The sequence below is a fragment of the Penicillium solitum genome (assembly GCF_028829755.1).
Source record: "Penicillium solitum strain IBT 25940 chromosome Unknown utg000004l_segment0_segment0, whole genome shotgun sequence".
Lineage (NCBI taxonomy): Eukaryota > Fungi > Ascomycota > Eurotiomycetes > Eurotiales > Aspergillaceae > Penicillium > Penicillium solitum.
The window spans coordinates 781,345-806,962 of NW_027072124.1; the positions used below are offsets into that span (position 1 = coordinate 781,345).

The window sequence follows — 25,618 nt, forward strand, 5'->3', positions numbered from 1 at the left end:
TATTTGACCCAGTTTCGTTCATATCAGAGCCCCGCCGTTTAAAAAAAAACTCAAATCCACTCAAATCCCATGCTAATGTACACAGAACAAATCGCCGCTCGATCTACTGCTCCCGATCCGCGGACGATACAATCCCAAGCCTCTTCTTTTCTTCTTCGGAGATCGTGACATCCCAGATCTTCAGCTCCTGGCCCTTTTCGAAGGTGGTGTGGTCCATTGGGGACTTGCGCTGGCTGGAGTCCCGGATGACCAAGGCCTTGCTCGACAAAGCGAGGACATCAACAAGCTCGGCCATGCGTCGTGACTTTGTAAAGGCGCGAGTGATGTGCTCGTAGTTTGCAGCCCAGATAGACACAATCATGCAGGATGTCAACAGGTCGTGGCGCTCGAGGGTGTGACTGGCGTAGTACAAGGCGTTGTGCCAATCGAGAAGTAGCTCCGGAATGTAGGTTGTTCGAATGTGTTCGAAGTCTTGTTCTTCCTCGGCTGTAGGAAACAGTTAGTCTTGAGATTCCAATGCGAAAACATTGAGTACATACCATCGGTAGATGTGGGTAGCCAGTCTTCAGCGACTACTGCGCCAACCCAATCTTCTAGAATAGTCACGCATTCGTTCATGTCTTGACCCATGCCCTTTAAGGTGCCCGAGTCGCGTCGACGTTTGGTCCTGGGTTGGTTAGATTTGATGGTGATATGAAACAAGGGAAGGAAGGACTCACTTGGACATCTGCTCGTGCACCAATGCAAATTGCTCCACAGCATCAAACCCGAGAGCCAAACTCTCCAGATCTAGAACCCTATGCGCTTTGTAGTATGCTGAAACCAGTGCAATGTTGTTGGAGCCGGAAAGACTTCGCCGGTGGAGGCTGTTTCTCTTTGATTTGGTGGGGCTAGTTGGCGTGGTTGACTCGGTATGTGTGCCCTCTTGCGGAGGCATCGAAATGATATCGGATCCGAATTTTTCAATTGAGATATCAGCCAACCGAATACGGAAACTCACCTCGCGAGCAGCGGCAAGTTTATCAGCAACTAGTAAAAGTCAGTTCGGACGGTTTCTCAACAACAGGAGTGACAAAAACATACGGAAGAACTTGCGGTACAGCCAGGATCCAAGATCGCAAATCTTATCCCACTGGCCATCAATGTAACGAAGCCACTCCAGACTGCGAATCATCCTGTCGTCTTCAGGAGCGACGGAGGTCCCAATCAAGTCGGGCTTGGGTGACACCAATGCCCGGGAACCGTCAGGTCGTCGCAGCACTCTCGAATAACCAGTGACTCCTCTAGAATGTTCAATTGCAGAGACATGTTCCTTCACCCACGCCCATTGAACATCAAGAACAGTTTCCATGTCAATGTGATGTTTCCGTGCGAGGCGGACTTGCTGTATCTTCTCTTGTGGGTCAACGATTTCGATGAGAATCTTGGATAGAACTTCGTGTCCCATTGGCGCGGGGAGGAGAGACACGTAAAGAGGGACAAGGTGGAACAGACCCCTGTCTTCGAGGTTGGCAACATGTCCAGCCACGATGACCGATGCTGTTTCAACGAAATGGGCATCCACGCGGGCGTAGCCCCTCGCACTGGCCACAACGTAAACATGAGATGCAATCCTGAGAGCTTCTTCATCATCGGCAGCTATGAGGAAAGATTCATCTACTGGCTTGCGCGCAATCTCTGGGATAACAGAGCTGTTCCCATATTTGTCGGTGCTAACTTGAGATACAGCGTGCGCCAGAGAAGTGAAGAATGTGTCGTAGCCTTTGCTGAGAATCGCGGCTTGGATGTTGCGGAACGGATTACGTGCTTCGCCGCTGACCCGGTCGTTACCCCTGAGATAGACAAGGAACTTCTGAAGTTCTTCGTGCCCAGCCGGCTCTGGCTTGAATGCCACAGGGGTGTTGGGGGAGTGGCTCAGTTTCCGCTGGAATTGCTTGCAAAATCCTTGATAGCGCGAGAGCACGACGCGGTTGAAGTACACGTAAAGGAAGTCGTCCCAGCTGCGGCAGACACTGGCCGCAGCATCGGTTTCGCCAGAAAGCAGAGCGTAGACCGCTCGCTGGAATTCATCAGTATTTGGGTCGCGTGTTAGCGCAGAGCAAGCGGTGCGCCATGAATCGTGGGATCGGCTGTTCATCAAACGTGTGTGGCCATCGTCAGATGGGTATCGAGAACTTCCTGACTTGGGATCCACACTAGAGCCGCACAAGCTGACGGCCCTCCATCCTTCCAGACGAGACTCTGCCCATTCACGAATCTTAGTCCAGTTCTCGCCCTGTCTGAGCATTTTCCAGCAAGTTATCCAGTTGGCGCGCTCGAAGAATTGGTCCTCCTTTTCTAAACTGTGCTTCTGACGAGTGATAGCATCAGGGTCGAGTTGAGTGACTAACGGTTTCTGTTCGCCTTTGCTCAAAAGCGAGCGCGAGATTCCCGGGTCGTTGGGGTCGAGAGGCTGTGGCCAGGCGCGCAAACGTTTGTGGCCCTTGATCGACTCTTTGGTATAAAGCCAACCGGATGTCCACGTTCCTTGGCCCCTTCGCGAGTATTGCTCCATTTCCGCGATCAGAGTGTCGAACTCTTGGCTTCCTGTCTTGGAGGTCTCCTCCAACCATCGCATAGCAACCACACATTCAAGGCCATATTGGTCGGCATTGAGGAACTCTTCCCAGATTTCGCGATCGCTTGAGTAGCGGTGGAGGTTCTGGAAAGCTGTCTGTCGTCCGGCCTTGTAACTGGCCCGGCTGGAGGGATCGTCAATGCTGATCAAATTGAGTAGGAGGCGCCAAGTGTCAGCCTCGAGTTGCAATCGCCGTATCTCCTCGTAATTCTTGGTGTCTTGCGACCCGCTCGACCGGAAGCCTGTCTTTGTCCGGTCCAAGGTCTGTTGGGTCTCAATTTCCTTGATCGCATTGTTCGCAATGTCGCGGTAGCTCTGCACAAGCTTGTAAGCTGCCTGGGCACTGTTGAAATCGTCGGTAGAATTGTCGCGCTTGAACTGATCTAGCTTATCGGCAAATGCCTCGATCTGGCGAGTGACGCGGTCAGCCGTCCGGCGAAGGGGGTGCAGTGCTTCCTGGGCGCCTGCGGCGGTGAACAGCGGGGCATCTGGGCTAGAATTTAGTAAATGCGATTCAGCTAGTAGTTCTTCAACCAACCTTGAGACTTGACCGAAACGCCAAAGGCAGACTGTATAGAATGCTCAGGATCAGAAACATCGGACCCGGTCTCCGATACGGTATCGCCATCCATATCTTCGTCCATGTCCTCATCTTGGTCTTCAGATTGACCTTCAGATTGATCTTCCGAATTCAGTTCCTCGTCCTCCAATTCTTCATCCTCATCGTAAGATTGTTGCGAATCATCGTCAATACTGATGACCTCAGTTTGCCTCGGGGCAACCTATACAAAGGGTTAGAATATAGCAAAAAGTAAAGAACAAAGAATACGGGCGCACCGGTGTGAATGCCCCAGCCGCCGATCGAGTTAAAGGCGCCATGATGGGGGAGACTTAGATAGAAGGGAGGAGAGAGAGAGCCCTGGAGAGGAGCTCTGTGGAATAAGTTGTGTTTGTCTCTTTTGGTTTTCGCGTTGACAGACTAACCCCGAATGGGACTAGCGGCAACACCAGAAGCTATTTCAACGAATTTTCGCCCGCGCCCTTCTCTCTTTCTTTTCTTTTCTTCTCTAATGTCTATAGGCTTTCATTAGAGTCTCGGTATGAAAACTCAATTTTCGTACAGGTCCATGAGGCCTCTCTGCGTGCTCACGATTGTCTTATAATAAATGCAGTTCTTCAATTAGCCTGGGTTCCTCCATATGGAACCTCAGACCGCAAGGGAATTGTGACATCCTCCATCTTCGACATGGGTCACTTGAAAATTTGAAATTTAAAAATACATAAAAACTGTCTACACTACTTCCCTGCTGCTTGAGCTCGTTGCTTCATCTTCAGCCGCAGCAAATTTGCTTTAGGGCAGCTGAGGGTAGACGCCTGGTCACCTTGCGCTTGGTAGAAGGCATTGCAGCATTCGTACAAAGCATCAATTTGTGCCTGGCATTTGTCCTCATTGAAGGAGTTTTTCTGCAAGCAATCTGGCTTTGGTTAGACTTTTTGTTTTGTGTGAATATGCTATCAATTGGAAAATACCTTGAATGGCGCACTGTTGCATTGTCAGTAAGAGCTAGCAAATACCACATAGGCACTCTAAATGGACGCTTTTAGGACAGGGACACATACAGCACGCGGTTTGCAAGGTTGATCGTGCGACAGATCTTGCTTTAAATTACCCTACAAGGGTCTTTAGCATCTAAGCAATATGTTCACAATGATAAATTTCATACCATAATGCAATTATCAACGACTGTACTGTACAAATAGTTGTAGACACACTGTTCCTTGGAAGTGACGAAAGTGATAGAAGAGCCAAACGCAAAATAGATTCTCCGCCTTCAGACCGTGGGGCGAGTGCGCTATTCTGCCGCTGCCGCTGATCTCTCTTCTTCCTCTCTCTTCTAACTTCGCCGTTTCCACAACCCTCACTACCTCACTTCTGAGCTTTCGTCTTCTAGGTGAGTGCTTCATGATCCAGGTTTGCCCCAAAAAAAGCATCGAAATCGTGGTCTAACCATCTTTGAACTCTTCAGACATAATTCAAAGCCCCGCTTGAACAGGTTCCTGAACTCGCTTCTATCGTTGTAAGCATTCTGCCTCGTCGCCATTCCGTGTCCCATACGAAGTAGCCGTCTAACGAAATCCAGACTACAACAGTCATTCATCATGTCCGACAAAGAAGGCACCGCTCCCGCTACCGAGCACCTGAACATCAAGGTGACCGATAACAACAACGAAGTTTTCTTCAAGATCAAGCGCACAACGCAGCTTAAGAAGCTCATGGACGCCTTCTGCGAACGCCAAGGAAAACAAATGTCCACTGTTCGTTTCCTATTTGATGGCACCCGGGTTCGCCCCGAAGATTCGCCCGAAACTGTACGGACATCCCCCCCTCTTTCTTCGCCATCCATTGGTGTCTCGGAACTTTAAAACTGACCGCAAATAGCTCGATATGGCGGATGGTGACACCTTGGAGGTTCACCAGGAGCAGATTGGAGGTTGCTAGACCAGAAGCTCTACATGCTAGAGTCCCACTTCCCAACGAAACGAGGCTGCTGGGGTGACATACGTGGGGGGATACGCTAGGGCTGGTGGCCAGCAGTGGATAGAGGATCCTCATTGACGGCCCATGGGCGAAGGGCAGGCGTTCATACTGCTTTTTTCTTCTTATGAATGATGATTATCAAAGGTCACCTAGTCTTCTCTGCAGACTTTGAGGGTGCTTTCGCTATAACAAATCTCCCTCGAGGTCAACACGACCGCATCCCGTAGAGGTAGTTTGATTTTGGCCTAGGCTTTGTATTTAGACCTAGGACTAAGAAATCGGGGCTTGTGTCAAACTGGTAGGGACTATCCTTTTATAGGAGAGTGGAAATGTTAACTGGGCGCCTCAAGCAACGAGTTATCAATTAATTCCAGGGCCAGAGAATCCGCAGTTGATTAACCACCAGTAGACGTCTCTTCTTCCTGGGCTAGTAAAGTTCAAGGAAACATGCAAAACAACAAAGAGCCACCTGTTCCTTGGTCCATGACAATCCACCACGCAGAGAGAAGACATATAAACAAGTCCAATTCAACAATATGTACACATATCGAGAGCCGATCGCCCCTAATATGATCCAAGATTTCCCCTCAAAGTAGCCTAACTGTTCCAAATAGAAGCCTTCATCTTCTCTTCCTCCTCTTTAGCTTTAGCCTTCTCTTCGCGCTCGCGATTCCGCCTCCGGATCTCCTGTTCCTTAATCGAGCGATCGTAAGCGCGCTGCTGCTCCGTCCGCTTCGGAGCACGGATCCCCAATGCACCGGCTATCAACCGCTCCGCAACAGCAGTCTGCTTCTCCGGGCGACGGGTAGGAGGTCCCCGCGCCGAAGCAGGGGAAGCAGCACTCCCCATCCACGGGTTGGAGGTCTGTGGGGAGATAGGTGTGGGTGGGGGATCTAGCGGTCCCTCAGCGCTGATGGTTGGCGATAGCACCGGGCTAGCATCTTCATCGTGGGGCTGAGCTTCCTCACTTTCCGGGGCGGAAATGTCTGCTTCGTCTTCCCAGGAGTCTGCGACGGGTTTGCGGGGTATCTTATTTGAGGTCACGGCTGCTGTCGGGAGCTTTTTCACGTTTGGTCGGGAAATATCTTGCACTGGGCCCTTTTCACCTATGGACAGGTTGCGGAGTGTGGATTCGAGTTCGGCGCTTGGATCAGACATGGCACTAGCACGTGGGAGTTCGGGTATAACGGGGAATAAATATACAAGAAGGGTGGTTAATGGTCAACAGGAGGATTAAGAATACAGTTCAATTTAAGAAAGATATTGTCGGCTGGAAATAGAATTAATGGCGTCAGCGCCGGGTGGCATCCCTGGTCGATCGTGGAGAAAAACGAAGGGCTAGACCTTTCTGGTTCGGCTTTGTGCCTTAGGATTGTCAGGCATCAATATGGCCTTCTATTTTTATTTCAGGGATAATAATGATAATCGAACATGTTTATAATGAATTCATGAGGGGTTTAATGCACTTATAGTAACTTCGAAGTACATAATGCCAAGTCCTCATTTGACCCCTTACATTGAAAACCCTGAAGCTAGCAAAAGAAACTGACTTATAGATCATTTCCCCAGTTCGGTACCTATATGGGGTATCAAGCTATTGGCAACCTGCATCAGACGAAGCAATATAACAATAACAGTGCGGAGTAGCATACGGAGTAGTGCATAATAAAATATCAAAAACTGATCAGTATCATTTTTGATACTTTGATCTTCCATCTGTCTATAAATCCTCTCCAAACCCCTGGCTCCCCCTCTACCACATGTATCATCATCGTTCTTTTCCAAAAATCGAATTGCACAACCACCATATCAAAAATACAATATGAAGTACGCCATTGCTACCATCGCCGCCCTGGCCAGCCTGTTCAGCCAAACCATTGCCTTGAAAAGTACCGGGGTCTATGAGATTCAGTCCACACGCTCTGGAGATGTTTGGGGGATTCAACAATCCATCGGTGTCAAACATCAGGTTGAGCTGGTACACCCGGAAGGCAAAAAGGCCGAACACTGGCGTCTAGTTGCTTCCGGTCCCGACTTCTTTATAGAAAACATCTACACCGAGGGGATGCTTGCATGCAAACATCAGTGCAAAGTGGACACGCTTGGAAACGATGCACAGCTTTTCAGAGTCATCCAGAATGATGATGACACCTTCACCTTCCAACCCTCGGGAACTCCGCTAGTGGTAGCCGCTGGGGAGGGTGCTGAGTTGGAGGCGCAACCTTCGGGTCCATCAGTTGATGCGGCCTTCCTTCTTCGTCCAATCGACAGCAAGTGTGAGTCACTATAACTACTTTTTCTTTAAACCTTTCAGCTATTAATCTGATGTTTATCATTGATATAGAAACAGGATGACACGAGGCCTCTACTTCAAAGTGACCATTTTGGCGCTTGGCCATTATTGAACGGGAGATTGGTGATTGATTGAAACCATGCCAGGTGAATTTGATGGCTTTCCAAGATTGTACTAAGTAGAGAGTTGATTAACCGGAGAGTGACACGTTTCGAACTAGAGAGACATGCCTTTTATATCATACATGAAATAACTATTATCTAGACTATATCTAGCTCAGATTGTCATTAGTACGGCCGTAGAATAATTTTTTTTCATTAGGCACTCCCCCCGAGGTTAGCACAAAGGGGCTTGACTGAATTCCGGCCCCGGACCCTGGACGTACGGCCGCAAGACTAGGACGAGGATTCTAACACAGCAAACGCCATTTACAATGGACTATGAAAGGGAAGAATTATGATGCGCATATACTTAGGGCCAAGTCTTACTGCTGATCTCAGTTTAGGCTTTCTACAGTGTGCTGTTCAGCCGTATCGGTATACTTCCACTGGCACGTCTGGTGGTGTTGACACACTTAACCTTTGAATCAGCCCATTCGAGGGTTTATTCTGACAAGGGAAGCTCTAACAAAAAGAAAAAGTGCATGCACACAAATTGGACGTTTTAAATATTGGCATATAATTGCAAGGCCTTACCATTGTACTAGAAGGGATCTTGGTCGTAGGGCGAATAGGAGGTTTAACCAGGCAGTGAAGTTAGAATAATCTACTATACTTGCAGTGTTTTGGGATTTGACTAATAAATAGCCAACAAAGACTACCCTGGAACCATGCCTTTCATGCGGAATTCATCCATCATGGCCGAGAATTCTGGGCACCAAGGGCCCTCAAAGAAAGACGTATGTAAGAGATATGTATGTGCATCTATGTCTATATATATCTTTCTTTGATATACACAAATACTGAGAGAGAGAAAAGAAGTTGATTTCTCTTGTGACTTTCTATATGGAATATCCGAGCATATTCCCTTGGAATCATGGTTGAAATTCGCGCTGCAGCCATCAAATGCACGGAGGTGACTCCTCAATGCCCAGTTGAGAATACTATCTACGGCTACGCGCCCGACTTTGTGTTCAGCATCGAATTCTGTTTGATCTTCGGTGTTTGTTCTTTGATACAAGTCGGCCAGATAATCAGATGGCGCCTATGGTCGTTTAGTGCTGCTGTGCTTCTTGGTTCTTCAACTGAGATGATTGGTATGTCAAATTGCAACTGCATGAGAATGACGGGTTTACTGTTGCCGGAAAAGTATTGACAAAAAGGAAATAGGCTATTTTGGTCGGATATTGCTCAACCAAAACCCATATTCATCTGCCGGCTTTAAGACGCAGATTTGCACTTTGACAATAGCGCCTGCTTTCTGGTCAGCGGCCATATACCTGACGCTGAAGCATGGCGTGAACGTCCTGGGACAACAATATTCGACACTAAGGGCGAAGTGGTATCCTTACATTTTTGTCACCTGCGATGTCATCTCGTTGATTCTCCAAGGCGCTGGCGGTGGTATTGCGGCAGCAGCTAAGACATCCAAAGCCAGTGATATGGGCAGTAATGTCATGCTGGCTGGGATCGTTTGGCAAGTTGTCACCTTGACGGTATTTGGGGTGATGTCGGGTCACTTTCTTCTTCGTATAAAGAACGCCCCGAAAGATGGATTGACGGTCGAGGCCCGAAAAGTTTGGAACAGTCGCAATTTCTGGGTGTTTTTCTGGGATATCTTTGTGTCATTTGTGACAACTTATATCCGTTGCGTCTATCGGTAAGTCATTGGCTAAATCATCTCAATCTCTGATAAGTACTGATATTGGAGTTTCCAGTATCGCGGAGATGGCCGGTGGGTGGAAAAACCCCATAATGCAGGAGGAACTTGATTTTACAATCCTTGAATCAATGTAAGCTACACTTTGAAAAGGCAACCGGTTAGGATTTTGGAAGAGCTGACATATGATGGATTCTAGAATGTGTGCCATCGCTGTGATAGCCCTATGCGTCACCCCTCCAGGGTACTTCTTCCCACAAATGCGTTCAGATTATGCCAGACCGGTGAAGGAAGTGAAGGAAGTGAAGGAAATGAAGGGCCCTATTTTACTGGATCTAGAGCGACGATACAAATATCCGGAATTTGTTTGATTCTGGTGGGGTCGCATGGACTTGCACTTTTCTAAACTTTTATAGAAATTTGATACTTTCCAAAGCTTTCGAGGTGTTTATCATTAGGCCGAAACAGTGTGATTGGTCAATGCTGGATTCTTTTGCTGTTTTCAACCTTCTTGTGATACATTGTGATATATGACTGGAATAAGAATACTGAATGTACTTTCCAATGTTTCCAATGTTATCCAATGTTATCCTATATTGTATATTGTATATCGTATATCGTATATCATATATCCTATCCTATATCCAAGATTCCAGTCTAGGGTTCAACATAAAACACCTGGGCATACAACGGTGTGCCTCAGGTGGGGCAGGTCCACTGTGTATCTCCCGTACCCGTACCCGTAGCTTGGGAGTTATGTGTTTTCACCTCAGCCCCTTTGTTTGCTAAAACAAACTTTACGTGTTCAGACCTAGGTACATGTACATATTGGTCTACTGATATCATGCGCCAGTAAAAGATCATTCACCAAGAATGGCACTAGTATATTCAAACCATGGAAATTACTCCGTAGGCTCCCACACAACTCCGAGATAAGAAGCAAACTGCATGAAACTAAAAAGTCATTCCAGCCCAATACTACATGTATGTACCTACCTAGGTACATATATACATCCTATGTGTATGTAGGTTGCGTGCTTGCGAGTTATTAATAATATTATGCTGCTTTAGGGCAGGAGGCCTTTCAGAAAGCGCAGGCCATCATAGACAAAGTCTATCCCTTGGATTCCATCATTCTGGCTCGACTATATTATTACCACTCAAGGATATGTGCAGAAGAGCGCAGGACCGAGAATATGCTACACTCAATACAACTCTCCCAGGCGTACTTTGACGAAGCAGCAACCGAAGACCCCGATCTGCATCATTCGGCTCTTTACAAATCGATATTGTCCGCGCATGGCAATGCGTGTACCGGAATGAAACAATTTGCGGAAGCTGAACGCCTTCTGCTGCACACCATCGAATGGTGCATGAAACTAGGAATGGAGCAGGAATGGAGCTTGGGCAACTTAACGCAGAATTTGGCATCCTGTTACCCTTGGTCAGGCGACCTACAGAAAGCGGAGCTCACTGCAAGAAGAGCTAAACCAACCAAACACAAATCCCAAGGCTGCAAAATACGCCATGGGAAATATAATGTTGCAGAAGGGGTGCTACGACCAGGCCCTTTCGTTGCACAAAGAAGCCCTGGCCACTTACTGCGAGACTATGGGGCCTGACCATCTCACTTCTTCGGATTCATGGAATAAACTTGGGTGCATACTCCCCATGCCCAAGTTTGCGGATCAACATATCAGGGAAGTAGAGTAAGTATTGTATTCAACTGCTGTGGCTATTTGCATCATAGGCGTTTTGGTCGCCTATATATCATACTCAATGCTTATTTTGTTCTTAGACAATGCTTCAGAGAGGCCCTTCGGATTGTGCAGTTACCAGCTAATTCCGGGAATTATATCTCTGGCGTTCTCACCGCTAGAATATGGTGGCGGCTATCTGGGATTTTGGGCCCATGCGAGGAATCCCAGACCATGCAGGCAAAGGCTTTGGAATATTTGGAGGCTCGGATAGGACACAAGGTACCTTTTGAGGATGTTGGAAAGACTTTTGAAGATTTGGTTTTCTACTGGAGCCGCTTAGTGTCAATCCATGCTTATTGAACATGTATCTATAGTTATGTTTGCTTTGTATGCTTTCCCATAGGCTCACAGCCTATTGAAACTTGCGGTTTTTATATAGATGATAAGCATCGCCCTTGCTAACCAGGCAACTATTGACCATTGGCCAACGCGATAACCTTCTTTGCAGCCTCCTCAAATCCATCAAATGCATGCAAAGGCAGGCCACTTTCCGAGATCTATGAATATCCAAGTCAGCAACTAGACAATGGAAGCGGATATATAGATCAATACTTACCATCTTCTGCCCCAGTTCCTCATTTGTACCTCGCAGTCGCACAACCACTGGAACCTTCATATTCAAATCCCGGAAAGCCAAGATAATGCCCTCAGCAATCATGTCGCAGCGAGTCAGTCCGCCAAAGATATTAACGAATACAGCCTTGACGCGCGTGTCAGAGCAAATCACACGGAAAGACGCCTTGACAGTCTCTGATGTAGCCTTGCCACCGGTGTCAAGGAAGTTCGTGCAGTGGCCACCGTGGATAGTGAGGGCATCAACTGTGTTCATGGCAAGGCCGGCTCCATTGACTTCATGATATTGTGAGTAAGTATCCTTTTATTTTGAACGAGGCGTAGATCGCAATACATACCAAGTGTGCCAATACTGCCTTCGCCTTCCAACCTATTGTATGTCAGTAAAGATACAGATAAACCTCGGGAGTCATGGATGTGCTTCTACATACTTGACGTAAACAATTCCGTCCTTTTCGGCTTCAACTTCCTCTGGGACTTCTTCGGATTTATTTCGAAGTTTGTGGATATCTTCCTGTCGGCCCGAGCTGCGGAATGCAGCATCGTCAAAGCCGAAACGGGCACCGTGGATTTCCAAGGCACCATCAGCGGAGATGCCAATCTGTGTCTCTAGTGTAAAGGCCTCCTTCTCCTTGTAAATTCCCCAAAGAGCCTGTACAATTCCTGCAAGCTGCTTGTGGGTAGAAGGTCGAAGACCCAAATGCGAGGCAACAGCAGCGATAACAGAGCTTTCGAATTCGGTCTGCGTGTAAGGAAATGGAAATTTCTGCGACTGAGTTGTGTTAAAATCGGATGTCGGCGAGGCAATAATGCATGGCGATAAAGCTGTTCTGTCGACTGTAATGGAAACAGAAATAGAACTATCAGAGCTGGGAGCCGACTCGTTCACAGGGACAAACTTCTGCTTGAGGATATCGAATGCCTGGAACTGCTTGATATACAGATTTCGCTTTTGTTCAGCGACACGTCTCGAGATTGGCATAACTCGTCTCATAGTATGAAAGCCGCGTTTTTGTGAGCTAGTCCCAGAAAGTGGCTGTGGGCATGTCAGTATACCTTAGATCGGATTCAGAAAAGCAAAAGCACACTCACATTTGTACCCGGCCGGCTAGACTGATTCGCGAACAAAGTCTTCATTCCTTCGCCGAACTTCTCGGGGTGGTTGACCATAACCGCGCCAGCACGTTCAAGCGCTTGATACTTAGTTTCTGCATCTGGTTCTCCAGGAGCAGCCCAGGCCCCGGCATGTCCCATAATCCGCCCAGGGGGTGCTTCCAATCCCCCAACAAGGGCCATAATGGGTCTATCCAATATCAGCTTTGCGTTCGGAAACCCCAAAGACCACCTAAAAACTAAATAAAAGACACAATAACTTACTTAGGATCTAGAGTCCTCCGTCGATAATCCTTAATCCACTCAGCAGCATCCATCTCCGCCGTACCCCCAATCTCACCAACGAGGATAATACCCCGAGTATCAGGATCATTCTCAAAGAGGTTGAGAGCATCGACAAAATTCGTCCCAGCCAATACGTCACCACCCATACTAATACAAAGACTTTGACCAAGTCCCGCGCGAGTCGTCGACGCAACAGTCTCATAGCTCAATGTCCCAGACTTAGCCACGATACCGACATTTCCCGGCGCGAAGCAAGGTAATGGCTGGAAGCCGATTCGGCATTTTCCAATGGCGGATATAATGCCTGGGCAGTTCGCACCTACCAGTCGGGTCTTGGATTGTGTTTGGAGCATGGAGTGGATCTGTAATACTGTTAACAAAGATCCATACTTCAACCTTTCCCAGCACGATTAATCATGAGTAAGTCATACCCGAAGGATATCGTGGATCGGTACATGTTCCGCCACAGCTACGACGAGCGGGATTTCCGCTTCAATGGCCTCTTCGATGGCTTTGGCAGTTTGGTTCCCCGGGACATAGATTGCGGATGCATCGGGTTTTGCCCGTTCTTGGGCCTGGTGGTGGTGCTTGTCAGTCAACTGGTCAAATTACATCCTCGACGAGAGAATGATCAATCTAATACTCATACCGCTTTAACAGATGGGAAGACTGGTAATCCTAGATGTTCGCCTTCAACACCAGGCTTAACGCCTCCCACGATCTTAGTGCCCCATTCAAGAGATTCCTTGACATTGGCAGTCGCTTGTCTTCCTGTGGTAGGGATTAGCATTCCATGCATTCATTCCATTGCGGGAGACGTTTCAATTAAAACAAGCAGGGATAATTACCTGTAAATCCCTGGAATAATACTCTGGTATGGGCGCCAATCTTGAGGTTTGGTAGTGTGTCCGCATAACTCGCGGTGCGGGGGGTGGTTGTGAAGTGCCTTGTTAGGGGGGCCCGCAACTGGGGCGCCCGTTTTGGGAGGGCGTGTAAAGTCATGGCGTTCAGGGTGGAATACACATACACATGTAGATTGATATAGCGATTCTATAGAATGAATTATATGCAATGTTGAATTTGAAACTCAGATATGTTAAGAAGGCTATAAGCTAAGTCGGCTAATCCGGTGTCGGAGATGTCCCCACATTTGCCGAGGATGTCCATTTTTATACTAAGGAATCTTCAAGATATAAATTCATACTTCGTTTTCTGATTGAACTAACTAGACACTATCTTCCGCTTCAAGTCTACAATCAATACTCATTAAGATGAAGCTTCTTCCCCACAAACCTCCGCCTAGCAGGCTTCTCGCCGCGTTGTTCCCGTTCCGCATTGAGACCCTTAAGCGCATGAAGAAGCATACCAGCATCAAAGAAGCCATCTAGTAAGAATAACAAGTTAGTAAAAGAACCGCAAGCAAACGCACAAAAAATATTGAAAAACTTACATCCGCCCATCCCATCATCCTCCATAAAGCTACTATCAGCAGCGGAAGTAGGCGTCTCAGCACCCTGCCCACCCCCACCTCTTACAATCCGACCACGCCGATGAGACTCAGACTGCAAGCTCTCCGCCAGCGCCTCAGTCTCTCTCGCGCGACTAGTACGCGGACTAGTCGTTTTGCGATTAGTCGCGCGCAATAACTTCCGAATCTCAAACAGATACGACTCAAGGGTGTGCATAAGCCGAGAGGTCTGTCTGTGCTTGGAGCTCGCGCAGATAGAGATCGAGTCGTCCTTGATAATATATCCGATGCCGAAGCCGTCGGCGGATGTAGGACCGAAGCCGAAGTGTCGCAGACAAGGGTTTCCGCAGTTCGAGGTCGACAACACGCTGTTGTTGATTTTGTCCCAGCCGGGGTCAGCGAAGATAGCGGGTGTCGGCGCGGATGTTGTGCGGTAGGCGCGTGTGCTGCTTCCCGGCGAGGAGAGGCCGTCGTCAGAAGGGGAGGAAGAGGAGAGTTTTGGTGATTCAGGGCCCTGGCTTTGGGTTTGGGATTGTGTTTCGCCGGGGCTGGAGTATCCGCCTGTTGAGCTGGTGTCTGGGAAGAGGCCTTCGTCGAAGGAGCGTTGCCAGAGGCAGTAGAGGGCGTAGAGGTGGCGGTCTGGGCCTTGGCCCTTTGAACATTCCTTCGTAGCCTCTGTGTGCCTTTTGCATGCGACGCGGAGGGCGTCGACTTTTTGTTCGGCGGCGTTCTCGCCCCAGAATGCTGTGACGAAGTCTATGCATTGGGGTGTTACAGTGCGCACGGCTTCCGTGCGTCCGTGTAGGAACATCTTTGTCATGGCTGGTTCGTAGGTGTTTTCGACTCGGCCGTAGAGGCCGTAGTACGCGGCTTGGAAAGCCATCTGGATGAATGCGTCTGGAGAGAAGCCCATTGAGGTGATGAAGTTCTTGCCGAAGCCTTCGAAGTCCAGGACTTGGAATTCGTGCTGGCAGAGCAGGTCGGAGAGGTGGGATTCGGCGAAGCGGAGCGCGATGTTGAGCTCGGGTGTCATGTCCCATTCTAGTTTGCGCGGTGTCGTGCTCACATTTCCGAAACTTTGCGGGTCGCGCTTCGCTGGGTCGGGGCTGCTGGTTGCCCATAGGCTTGGGGATTGACCGTTGATGGTCTTTGCGAAGCGGAGGATGGTGTCGGTGTACACATCGCTGGCAAAGCGTAGCACCGTGTGGCCATCCACACCGGTATGCTCGAAGTTGATACCGGCACTACCATTCTCGCAGACGATGATTTGCAGCTTGTCGTACCACCGGTTGGTGCAGGTTCCAACCTGGACGCCCTTCACGACTTCGCTTGTGCCACAAAGCATGTTAGCACAAAGCTCGGATGTGGTGGATGGCTCTGTGCCGTCCAGACATAGGACAAAAAGCGCGGTATCGACAATGTTCAAACACTCCGCATTGTTAGATCTGGAATCTTTCGTCATGATATCGCGTAACCCCGACCAAACTTTCCGATTCTCGGTGCTGAGTACACCCAAAGCACCCTTCGCAGCCTCATGAAGCGGGGTTTGAGCCGCATCCTCAATAATCACCTGCAGGTTAAGCGAGATATCCTTCTCACTCATGATCAAATCGCTATTGTCATCCAAGACGTCAAACCAGTAGAACTGTCCCCGACACATAACTACCATGTGCTTAGCCGATGGGTCCTGGCTAATGACACAGCCATTATCGGTAGGCAGACGTGCCGTTCCAAAAAGGCGCGAGTACTGATACATGCAAAGAGGCGTTCCTCGCACGGTATCAGGAGGCAACTCCTCCCGACGCACAGCTCGAACAAATGCCAATGATGAGATTACCAGTGATGCAGCTCGAGTCACTTGGTGATTTCTGGCGGGAGTTGGGTCGTCCTCCAAAAGGAAAAATGGATTGAGGTTCAAAACAACGGCTGCGAATATTAGGTGGGCGCCAAAAATGCCAACAGGAAATCCAACTCACGATTATCGAAATTCAAGTAAGAATCATACCCTAGCCATGATCAGCTAACCTCCCATCGAATTTTGGGTTATGAATAGACTTACAAAATTGCTCGATATAACTTGTCTTTGAACCAGCATAAGTCTTAAGCCGTTCTTGCAGAAGAGGGCCATCATTCTTTAGAAAGTCCCGAACAGCGGCCTTGGTCTCTTCATGGTCACGCGGGCTCTGCAAGCCTTGCAGAGTATCTATGTACCGACGACAGGTATCCTCCAGATCGGGAATAGGAAGCTTAGGCAGCGAATCCTGGTTTGCGAAAGTCAAGCCCTGGCTCTTAGGGGTATGGGGTTCAGCAACCTCATTGGAGGGCTGTTCAGTAGAGACATTTGGTCTCATGACCGTGTGGCCTTGGGGATCAGACCCGGACCTTTTGTTTGAGTCGGTGTCCATGGAATCACCGAGTGGTTTGGGAGCTGTGAAGAATCGGACTGCCATTGAGGAGTAAGACATGATGTTAGATGTGTTCAACGTTTCGAGAGAATATAAATCAGGCGTAGCGACTAGCGAGGACGGTGGGGATTGACAGGAGGCGTAGGGCTGTGCGGTAGAAGTAGTGGCAGTCTTGGAGGCAGTATGATGGCATTGAGACTATGTCATGTGCAAATGCAGACAGATGGGTAAGGGGACGAGGGGATAGAAAGAAGATGTAAGGGAATATACGAAGGTCACAAAATAAAGATCATGCAGAGATAAGAAGAAATCAAAGTGGCGCGAGACAGGAAGAGAGCATGGCAATTTTATATGGGGGAATTATAGAGTCATCTCGACGACTGTGGATCCGGCTCGGGCCTAAGGGGAAAAGGAAAAGGAACACAGATTGAGCGAGATACTTACAAAGCACTTGTTCAATAGTCCAAATAGTATGCAACCCCGAGGTGCGGGTTAGTGTGACCGGGTGATACGGTGGAAGAACGGAATGATAGCGCCGGAGAAACGGATGAGTTTCGCTGTGCCGTTTGTCAGATGTCAAATGATTGCCAACAAAAGAACCCCGTGGACAAGTAGTTTATGGTTTCTATAGTGCCCCTTTTTGGTGCCATGGGATTCTGAGGGTTTGAAACATGTATAAATCACACCTCAAGCCTTTTCCATGAAGGGTGACAATGGAATGGCTTTGTCTTGGGGGGATATGCCCCTCACCCCGTGGGGGTAATTAAAATGGAGATGATAGGGTAAGATACCGGATAGACCAGGCTAAGAACTTACTTCTAAGGTTAATGTCAATCACTGATGGACCCTGCACATTCCCGCAGGTATCTTGGCTCGGGATAAAGATGTGCAAAGAGAGCTTGGACCGCGTTGAGGGTGACAGATTAAGGTCGACTGGCTCTTTAATAAAGATCAAAAGGCGACTCTCGGGACGGAGGAAATAGTTTACCGTGTACCCGACACAGAAGTTCTTGGAATTTGAAGTATATCGGCATGAGCTCTCGTTTCATGTCCCAATGACGTTTCGGGCGAAGGGACCGGTCATGCGGGGAAGCTCGTGGTCACGTGAACCCAGCGTCATAGGGCTAAAAAGAACATAACTATAACCAACTACAACTGATTTTACAATAGAAAATCTTACGATTTTGTGGAGGATGTTGAAGTAACTTCATAATACGCTAGGGGTACACCGTACATCACGCTTGCAAATGGAAAAAAAAAATATGACGCCAGAGATTTTGCTATCCACAGGAGGAGCCGCACACAAAAGTGGCGGAAGACAAGGAGTCAAAAGAATATTCACAAGGAACAATAATATCTGCATTGCCATGAGTCCTCCCAAAGAGAAGGACGAAGCACGTTTGCATACATACAGTATGGGTCACCGATCAAGGCCGGACATGCAAATGATGAAGAACGTAAAGACAAGAAGACAAATCCAGATGGCGCAAGGCGAATGGGGAGAGACATGTTGTTTAGAAGAACAGGATCAATGGGTTTAGATCACTCCACACAAGAATATCAGATGTGGCATCCTCAAATCAACAGCTCCGTATATCCCGAGACGTTTATGAACTGGGCTTCAAGACGTTGTCGGCATACTCGCCGGCGTAGTTACCGGGCGAGCCATAGTTGCAGACAGTGTAGGGGGCGGCACCACCAACATTCTTCAAGTCAGAGCAGCTAACAGTGGCACAACCGACCTGAGTGGTAGCCTTCCAGACGATCTGAGTGAAGTGGCCCCACTTCTCGAAGTTGGTCATATCAGGGTCGGCCTCGCCATAGAGGCTGGCGAAGTATGGTGCCTCGTCAGTGTACATCATCTCGCTGATAACCTTCTCACCGACGAGATCCGCATCGTAACCGTATGCGATGTTCTGACCGTAGTCTCCGCTGGCGGATGGGATGGAACTAGTTAACGTTAGTATGCTTGTTTCTCAAGCCAAACGAAGGAATACTTACGTGTCGTGTCCGTACTCGCAACGCGAGGCGAGAGTCTTGGCAGCTCCCGCGAGGTCCTCGGACCAGGTCAAACCGCTGGCGGAGTGGTCGCTGCGGTGAAGGTTGTGGTAGTGCAGGATGGACTCCTGGTAGGAGCTGCCAGCGCTAGAGGCGGCGGTGGCAGCGGCGGTGGTCGAGGTGGCCGAAGAGGTAGCGACGGAGGTAGTCACGGGAGCAGCAGTGGACACGGTCTTGAGCTCGGCCTCGGTGGTCGAAGACGAGGTGGTGGAGGACGTGGTCGAGCTGCTGGGTTCAGACTCAACCACGGCGGCAGCGGTAGTAGGAGCCGCAGCGGTAGTAGAAGCAGCAGCAGGGGCGGACTCGACCTCAGCAGGGGCCTTCTTGGCAAAGTCGACAGTGGGAAGGGCAGCGGTGGTGGGCTTGGTGTGGTCCTGCTTGACCAAAACAGCGGTGCTGGGGGTGTTGGTGGGCCACTGGGTGACAGTCTCGGTAACGGTGGTGGTAGTCCACTCGGTCACGTAAACCTCCTTTTCAATAACCCTGGCACAAGTGCCGACCGCCAAGGCGGCAAAGATGACAGCAGAACGCATTTTGGGATTGAAGACAAAGAAACTTCTCCAGGAAGTTTGTGTGAAGAGAATGGGAGATTGGGTCAAGCAGATCGACTGCTTTGACAAAGGAGTGTGTACGTTAGGGATAAAGGAATGGCAGGCCTAAAAAAAAAAACACCTTCTTTCTTCAATGAGTGAAAGAAAGATAAGATGCAGGCTGAGAGGATTGGTGAGGACGAGGAGAGAAGGGAGAAGGAGAGAAGAGGAGGTTAATGTGGTAAATAATGTAGAAAGGGGAGATGAGAAGGAAGTGGGGAGGGGCCGTGCGAACAATCGGGATATTAATTTTAAATGAAGGTCCAAATGAACTTGGAGATTGGAGCAAACAGGATGTAATTATTTTATAAAATTATTATATCATTTGGAAAACTTCAATGGCTCCTATACTTATTCTCTTTTCTTGGGGGGAAATTTCCAGCCTCTTGAAGGTTGAACATGCCTCGCTGTGGCACATTCTATAGTACATTCCAAGTCCTAGATACCATTTCACACAGATATGAGGCTGGTTTGGCAATTAAGCAAATATTCTCCGATATTTTTTATGTGTAATTTCCTTTTAAAGTATTAAGGATATCGATATATTAAAAATTAAAATTAAGAATATGCTGTGTGATGTGTGATGTTCACGGGTGGTCCGCTGGACATGTTTTGCCTGGACCACTCTATACGTCGGTAAGCCCACATATTGGGGTACGTAGTACGTACGCTAGTCAGAAGAGGCTGCCAAAGGAAATAAGGTAATTAAAAGTACCGTGGGTTTCAGGAGGGAAATCCTATGGAGTACTACTCCGTACGAGTACAAAAGAGCAATCGAGATCTTGTATGATCAAAGCCAGGGGACTGTCAACATTGGAAGCCCCTTAGCCAGGAACGGTTTCAAAGTGTCCACCCGTAGCTTTAACAACCAATCAAAATGGTCCATCAAAAAACAAAATGTCCCCACTTGCACACCCGCTTATCCCGCTAAGAAACTTGGCTTGGAGGCCGATTCGGTAGTCTGAACGGGCGGAACTGTGTGATAAATTAAATCAATCAACTTCGTTTCAGCCACTCATTTACGGGATTAAAGGATTAACGATATTCTCCGGAATACCCGGCATTAAAATGAGATTTCCCTGTTTTTTGGACATCTCATATATTGAGTTTTAGGCAGCCCGCGTCCAATATTTAGCCATGGATCGTCTTGATAGTGGAAGATCAAAATCAATATGGGACAACCAATCAGAACGTGACGCCTGTTGGTACAACCTCGCATCCATGGGTCATGGTGGGACAAGGCGCCTATACATTGTAACAAGGGGAAATTCCAAAACATCATGTACGATCCCATCTGCCGTACGGAGTAAGACTACGGAGTACTCCGTAGTAGGTTCTAGCCTTCAACACACCTGGGCATCCACCTTTCCGGCATTTGAGTCCAGGGTCCACACAGTCTAGAGGGGCGGTAGGAGATCGGCTCTGAAATCACGTAAAGTGCATTGACTACTCCGTACTTAGTTATGTATCATGAGTAACCTCTTAAATAAATTTTTCGATGATCATTTTTACCTTGGATCGACGTTGGACGTGCTACCATCTATTGTGGGATGTTATGGGGGATGCAAAAAGGATGATATTCTTAACTAACTACACAATGCGGCCTTGTCATATCTTTTGGCGATCTTTAAATGTCTATTTAGATCCTTTTAAATGTCCTTTTTACGTATTCAATTTTCTATCCATGGATCCATGGATGTACAACTTTTGAATACCAAGGAGTCACCTAATCCCCTAACAATAACCTATCTATTGTTTTGTCGATATCGGCATCGATCCCCAACCATCTCTACATCCAGTCCTACTGGATTTTTTACCCTTACAAGGCTCCAGCTATCTTATATCTACCGATCTATCTCGATTTCTGGCGATCGGCAGGTACCATCCTCGGAGGACCGCATCCGCATCTCGACTAACCGAGCTGACCTAACTACCTAGGACTTGATTATGGATTCCCTCTCTAGGATGTCGTCGGGCAGTCTGAGTCCTCCCGTATCGGAAGCCCAATTTGACGCCTACACCGCTGCCCGACAGAAGATGTTCGCTAGGCTGGATGAGTATGAATCCTTGAATGATGATGATGATACAGTCCGTTTCCTGACGTCCGTCTTCCATTTCCTCCCCACCCAAGGACAGTCCCACTTGGCCGACGATGTAGATCTCTGCCATAACGATGACCAGCTACGACAACTCGTGAAGCACCTAGAAACAACTTTGCTGAAGCCGATGTTGGCTGCTGGTAGAACTACGCCAGCAATCACCCCCTCCCCCCTTTCTGGTGTCAACGACTCTGCTGAGGACCTGACCGGGCGGCAAAGCGAGTTGCGGCGAATTTGCCTACAACATAACAACAACCAATGCGTGATAGCAAAAGCATGGGGCCATGAGCGCAGTCCGCCTCCCGACGCAATTACCGGTGACCTTGAAGCTGCTCATATAATCAAAGTAAAATCAATAGATGAAGACAACCGGCCTAAGAGAGGGTTTCATATAAAATGTTTTCTTGGTTCATTCTCCATCCAGTCTCAGATGTCGTTTGTGCTTCACCGTTAGGAGGGAACAACTTGATCAACCCCGTCGATCCCTCCCATTGAAATCGGTAGGGTGTCCCCCAAGGCTGGCATGGTGGTCGTTGGCGAGCTTTTCAATGGTTGGTCCTCGTAGGCCAAGGACAAGGATCCATTAGTTGCCATCGTCATTTTGCTCAAACCACTCCATCTCGGTCTCCACTTTCAGCAGGTTCAGGCGGGAGAAGGTGCGCACGATGTGACCGGGTGATCAGACATAAGAGACGTACCGCACCGTTGTGGTTGATATGGGACGAGAGAAAGTTTGCGTTTCTTTCTAGCACATCAGCTTCACGCATGAGGGCAGACAAAAAGAAATATACTGTGCCCGATGTGTGTCATGCAGACAGATGATAAACAGGATAGAATATTGACCTCGACTAGATCCATGGATGGTATGGGATGCGGATGGTGTTCGCAGCCTAATTGATGGAGTATGCATATGGCAGGCAAGTTGGTACAATTTTGGCTCTATAGCAGGTACCTAGTTAGTGAGGGTAGATGACTAAATTACTACTGGCAATATGAAGAAATTGAAGGTTATAGAAAAGTCCTCTGCACAGTCTAGGCTTTCTGCCGCCTTCACATACATCTGAAAAGACATCTGAAAAGACGACCAAAAGGACATAATAAGGCCGCATAAGCAGACTATTTTTGTAATAATTAGGTCAAAGGTTGCATACTATCACCCGTACCCAACCAAACGGAACGCCACAGCCACACAATCTCGATGTGAATATTGAAAAACGTAACAAAAAAACTCGTAGCGCCTAGAGATCAATGGTTTGGCATCGTCCAGCCTCACAGACCATCAAGTAGTTCTTGGCAGGCTCGTCGGCCTTTAAATCTTGAAACAGCGCATTCCGGGATTTAAGCCAGAAGGACTGGTTCCCTACAAAGTCTTTCAGGTGTGAGGGGCGAATGTCGACAATTGAAGTGGCCACGATGGATGAGGACACGGCCACACCGGCCTCGGCTCGGACCCGTTGTCGGATTAGGTCGAGTGCCGACACGGGCTCGTCATTCCGACCGAGGAGAGTGTCGCCACGTGGATTCGAAATCGAGGAGATATCGGCGGTGGAGAACACACCCGTCACTGTGCGAGTGCCAATCTGGAGGCCCACAATCACGTCCAGCATTCCTACGAACAGGAAGGGGTGCTGGATGATCTCCACCGCGAAGGTGTTGCATGTCTGCCGGGCCAAGGTCCGGTAACTCTCATTCTCGAGTAGAGCTGATAGGCGTAGTAGATTGCGCGCAATGACTCCGTTTACCGAAGGTGTTGCTGACTCGGTGCCGGTCTTCAGGCGGAGGAGCGGGCCAGGCATGCCAGGGGTGGTGATGGAAGGTGTACTGTAATATCCGGTAGCTGTAGAGCCACTCTGAGCCAAGAAGTATTCATTAAGGTAATCTGGAATCACCAAGTTAGCCATTAGGTCTCGTTCAAATTGAAGGGGGTATTCTCACCTTGCAGTCGCTCGGCAAATTGAAGGTAGCTGTCGTCGTAAGTAGCCTCATACATGTCGAGCAGCCCGCTGGCCAAGTATGCATAGTCGTCGGCGAAGCCTGGGGTATCTCCACGATTTCCATCGCGGTAAATGCGCCATAGCTGCCCCGTGGCTTTGTCAAAGAGCTTGTCCTTAATGAAGCTGATTGCCCGTGCTGCCGCTTCGCGACAATGCACAGCCTTGGAGCTCTCAATCTCCTCAAACAGAATACTACACTTCGCAAGCGCACCAATCGCCAATCCATTCCAGGCCACGATAATTTTGTCATCCAGGTCTGGCCGCCCGCGTGTTCGTTCGCGATAATCGTGCAGCTTCTGCTTTGATGACTTGATGATCTTGACCACTTCTTCCTCGCTAAGACCGAAGTCTTTAGCGAGTTTGCTCGGTGTGGCGCGGATGGACAACACGTTCTGGTTCATGAACTCATCATGCGGGTCGTACTCGGGTGGAACGTTGCCGTCGGGAAGAACACCCCAGTGTTTGGCGCAAACGGGAGCATCCCGAGGGCCGAGGACCGAAGTGAGTTCCTTTAGCGACCAAACATAAAAGGCACCCTCCCGCTTTTCGGTGTCATTGGGATGAGGGTAACTGTCGGCATCTTCAGAGGAAAAGAACCCTCCGGTGGGCGACTGTATCGGGGCGCTCGTCAAGTAGGCAGCCAGGTCATAGACAGCGCCTAAAAGCTCAGGGTCATGAGTGAGCCGGAAAGCGTCCACGTAAACATCCAATAGCTGTGCTTGGTCATAAAGCATCTTCTCGAAATGGGGGAGACCCCAGTCCATCGTCACGCTATACCGTGCGTATCCGTGGCCGATGTGGTCCCGAATGCCACCACGAGCCATGTTCACTAGTGTCGTGACGGCCATCGCGGTTGCTTGTTCACACTCATCATGCCCTACAACATCTGTGACCTGAGTCGGGTAGGCACCGAGCCGGAGTAAAAAGCTTAGGTTAGATGGCGTAGGAAATTTGGGTGCACGGCCAAACCCGCCATTGACCGAGTCGTATCGAGAGGCGAAATGCTGATACGCTTCTTCTAGAAGCTCAATATCCATTTCCTCGTCGTTATCATTATCGCGATCGCTTTGCTGCGAGTGCGTCCCTTCCTCGGCAAACTCTCTCAATTGTTTCGTGATTTCTTTAGCGCTGTCGAGACAACGCTGCTGTTGTGTCTGCCACACATCTCTCAATTTTTCTAAAATCTCCACAAAGCCGATTGCCTCGGGGCCCGTAAATGTGGTTGAGTTTGGGCCTTGCCAGTATGTGCCACCAAATACAGGCTCGAGGTCAGGAGTCAAAAACACATTCAAGGGCCAGCCACCAGAACCCGTCGTGGCCTGGACATAATTCATGTAAACGTCGTCAATATCAGGTCGCTCTTCGCGGTCAACTTTGATCGGGACGAAGGATTCATTAAGAATCGAGGCCACCTCTGATGACATGAAGGATTCTTTTTCCATGACATGGCACCCTAGACAAGATTAGAATACAAGTACCCCCCAGCGGAGTAGTTGTAAACTTACAATGACATGCGGAGTAACCGATACTGAGAAAGATTAAACGATTGTGCTTCTTGGCAAGCTCCATAGCTTCTGCATCCCAGACTTGCCATGCTACCGGGTTGTTCATATGTGCTCGGACCTGTTGTTCGGTGAGCGTGTTGCAATTTCTCAAGGGAACACATCTCTCACATAAGGGGATTTGCTTTGCTGCAAACGATTGACCATTTTTGGGCCTGCGCCAGGTACATCATGACGTGGATGTGAGTGGTTGATCGAGGCGGCCATTATGACTGAGTATCCAATACTTTTTCTGGTCGGAGACTAGACATCCGTCAGTCTGAGGCCCAAGAGGGGGTACTAACGGGTTCCGGCAGTACGATACCTAGGTACCCAAGTTCGGAAGCTACCCCACGCGTGATCGAGTCCGTGGGATATAAATTTCTTGTGGCACAAATAATATCTCGTAACTAGGGAGACAAATGAGGCAGATTAGAGGGGGTCGGGGTGGGTTAGGGCGTGTCT

At 48.7% G+C, this 25,618-nt stretch overlaps 11 protein-coding genes across 11 annotated transcripts; 4 read left to right on the forward strand and 7 right to left on the reverse strand.

The window, feature by feature from the left end:
• Positions 1 to 103: 103 nt before the first annotated feature.
• Positions 104 to 3,496, reverse strand: N7455_006282 (nucleoporin Nup84/Nup107 family protein; the record flags this gene model as incomplete). The annotated part of the gene is made up of 6 exons (XM_040959200.2): positions 104 to 486; positions 540 to 667; positions 720 to 1,029; positions 1,084 to 3,105; positions 3,156 to 3,399; positions 3,455 to 3,496. The coding sequence occupies 6 exons, from the start codon at positions 3,494 to 3,496 to the stop codon at positions 104 to 106; spliced, it is 3,129 nt and encodes a 1,042-aa protein (XP_040810357.2).
• A 417-nt stretch (positions 3,497 to 3,913) lies between these two features.
• On the reverse strand, positions 3,914 to 4,344 carry N7455_006283 (uncharacterized protein; the record flags this gene model as incomplete). Its single annotated transcript, XM_065605315.1, has 4 exons — positions 3,914 to 4,092; positions 4,148 to 4,160; positions 4,238 to 4,288; positions 4,342 to 4,344. 4 exons carry the CDS (start codon positions 4,342 to 4,344, stop codon positions 3,914 to 3,916), a joined length of 246 nt encoding a protein of 81 aa, XP_065461169.1.
• A 236-nt stretch (positions 4,345 to 4,580) lies between these two features.
• Positions 4,581 to 5,117, forward strand: N7455_006284 (SUMO family protein SMT3; the record flags this gene model as incomplete). The annotated part of the gene is made up of 4 exons (XM_040959226.2): positions 4,581 to 4,589; positions 4,672 to 4,695; positions 4,769 to 4,987; positions 5,058 to 5,117. The coding sequence occupies 4 exons, from the start codon at positions 4,581 to 4,583 to the stop codon at positions 5,115 to 5,117; spliced, it is 312 nt and encodes a 103-aa protein (XP_040810371.2).
• A 636-nt stretch (positions 5,118 to 5,753) lies between these two features.
• N7455_006285 (uncharacterized protein) lies at positions 5,754 to 6,314 on the reverse strand (the record flags this gene model as incomplete). Its single annotated transcript, XM_040959228.1, has 1 exon — positions 5,754 to 6,314. One exon carries the CDS (start codon positions 6,312 to 6,314, stop codon positions 5,754 to 5,756), a length of 561 nt encoding a protein of 186 aa, XP_040810341.1.
• A 664-nt stretch (positions 6,315 to 6,978) lies between these two features.
• Positions 6,979 to 7,446, forward strand: N7455_006286 (RICIN domain-containing protein; the record flags this gene model as incomplete). Its single annotated transcript, XM_065605316.1, has 1 exon — positions 6,979 to 7,446. The coding sequence occupies one exon, from the start codon at positions 6,979 to 6,981 to the stop codon at positions 7,444 to 7,446; it is 468 nt and encodes a 155-aa protein (XP_065461170.1).
• A 1,038-nt stretch (positions 7,447 to 8,484) lies between these two features.
• On the forward strand, positions 8,485 to 9,638 carry N7455_006287 (RTA1 domain-containing protein; the record flags this gene model as incomplete). Its single annotated transcript, XM_040959279.2, has 4 exons — positions 8,485 to 8,704; positions 8,778 to 9,267; positions 9,326 to 9,400; positions 9,467 to 9,638. 4 exons carry the CDS (start codon positions 8,485 to 8,487, stop codon positions 9,636 to 9,638), a joined length of 957 nt encoding a protein of 318 aa, XP_040810326.2.
• A 1,799-nt stretch (positions 9,639 to 11,437) lies between these two features.
• On the reverse strand, positions 11,438 to 14,000 carry N7455_006288 (putative succinyl-CoA synthetase subunit alpha; the record flags this gene model as incomplete). Its single annotated transcript, XM_040959176.2, has 9 exons — positions 11,438 to 11,524; positions 11,584 to 11,876; positions 11,939 to 11,970; positions 12,032 to 12,636; positions 12,693 to 12,903; positions 12,978 to 13,360; positions 13,430 to 13,573; positions 13,648 to 13,769; positions 13,847 to 14,000. The coding sequence occupies 9 exons, from the start codon at positions 13,998 to 14,000 to the stop codon at positions 11,438 to 11,440; spliced, it is 2,031 nt and encodes a 676-aa protein (XP_040810377.2).
• Positions 14,001 to 14,254: 254 nt separating this feature from the next.
• N7455_006289 (choline/carnitine O-acyltransferase) lies at positions 14,255 to 16,931 on the reverse strand (the record flags this gene model as incomplete). Its single annotated transcript, XM_040959227.2, has 4 exons — positions 14,255 to 14,382; positions 14,449 to 16,392; positions 16,443 to 16,472; positions 16,526 to 16,931. 4 exons carry the CDS (start codon positions 16,929 to 16,931, stop codon positions 14,255 to 14,257), a joined length of 2,508 nt encoding a protein of 835 aa, XP_040810281.2.
• Positions 16,932 to 18,478: 1,547 nt separating this feature from the next.
• Positions 18,479 to 19,462, reverse strand: N7455_006290 (CAP domain-containing protein; the record flags this gene model as incomplete). The annotated part of the gene is made up of 2 exons (XM_040959186.2): positions 18,479 to 18,821; positions 18,873 to 19,462. The coding sequence occupies 2 exons, from the start codon at positions 19,460 to 19,462 to the stop codon at positions 18,479 to 18,481; spliced, it is 933 nt and encodes a 310-aa protein (XP_040810329.1).
• Positions 19,463 to 21,484: 2,022 nt separating this feature from the next.
• N7455_006291 (uncharacterized protein) lies at positions 21,485 to 22,072 on the forward strand (the record flags this gene model as incomplete). The annotated part of the gene is made up of 1 exon (XM_040959271.2): positions 21,485 to 22,072. One exon carries the CDS (start codon positions 21,485 to 21,487, stop codon positions 22,070 to 22,072), a length of 588 nt encoding a protein of 195 aa, XP_040810353.2.
• Positions 22,073 to 22,760: 688 nt separating this feature from the next.
• On the reverse strand, positions 22,761 to 25,591 carry N7455_006292 (thioredoxin domain-containing protein). Its single transcript, XM_040959233.2, has 5 exons — positions 25,479 to 25,591; positions 25,286 to 25,417; positions 25,118 to 25,235; positions 23,554 to 25,065; positions 22,761 to 23,497 (listed from the first exon to the last, which is right to left on the reverse strand). Exons 2-5 carry the CDS (start codon positions 25,379 to 25,381, stop codon positions 22,857 to 22,859), a joined length of 2,367 nt encoding a protein of 788 aa, XP_040810376.2. The 5' UTR covers positions 25,382 to 25,417; positions 25,479 to 25,591; the 3' UTR covers positions 22,761 to 22,856.
• Between the last annotated feature and the right edge of the window lie 27 nt (positions 25,592 to 25,618).

Coding starts and splice junctions, on each gene's coding strand:
- N7455_006292 (XM_040959233.2), bottom strand. CDS start 25,381: ATGGCCGCCTCGATCAACCACTCACATCCACGTCATGATGTACCTGGC. Junction 25,236..25,285: donor AGCAAAGCAAATCCCCTTAT/GTGAGAGATGTG, acceptor ACCGAACAACAG/GTCCGAGCACATATGAACAA. Junction 23,498..23,553: donor ATTTGCCGAGCGACTGCAAG/GTGAGAATACCC, acceptor TGGTGATTCCAG/ATTACCTTAATGAATACTTC.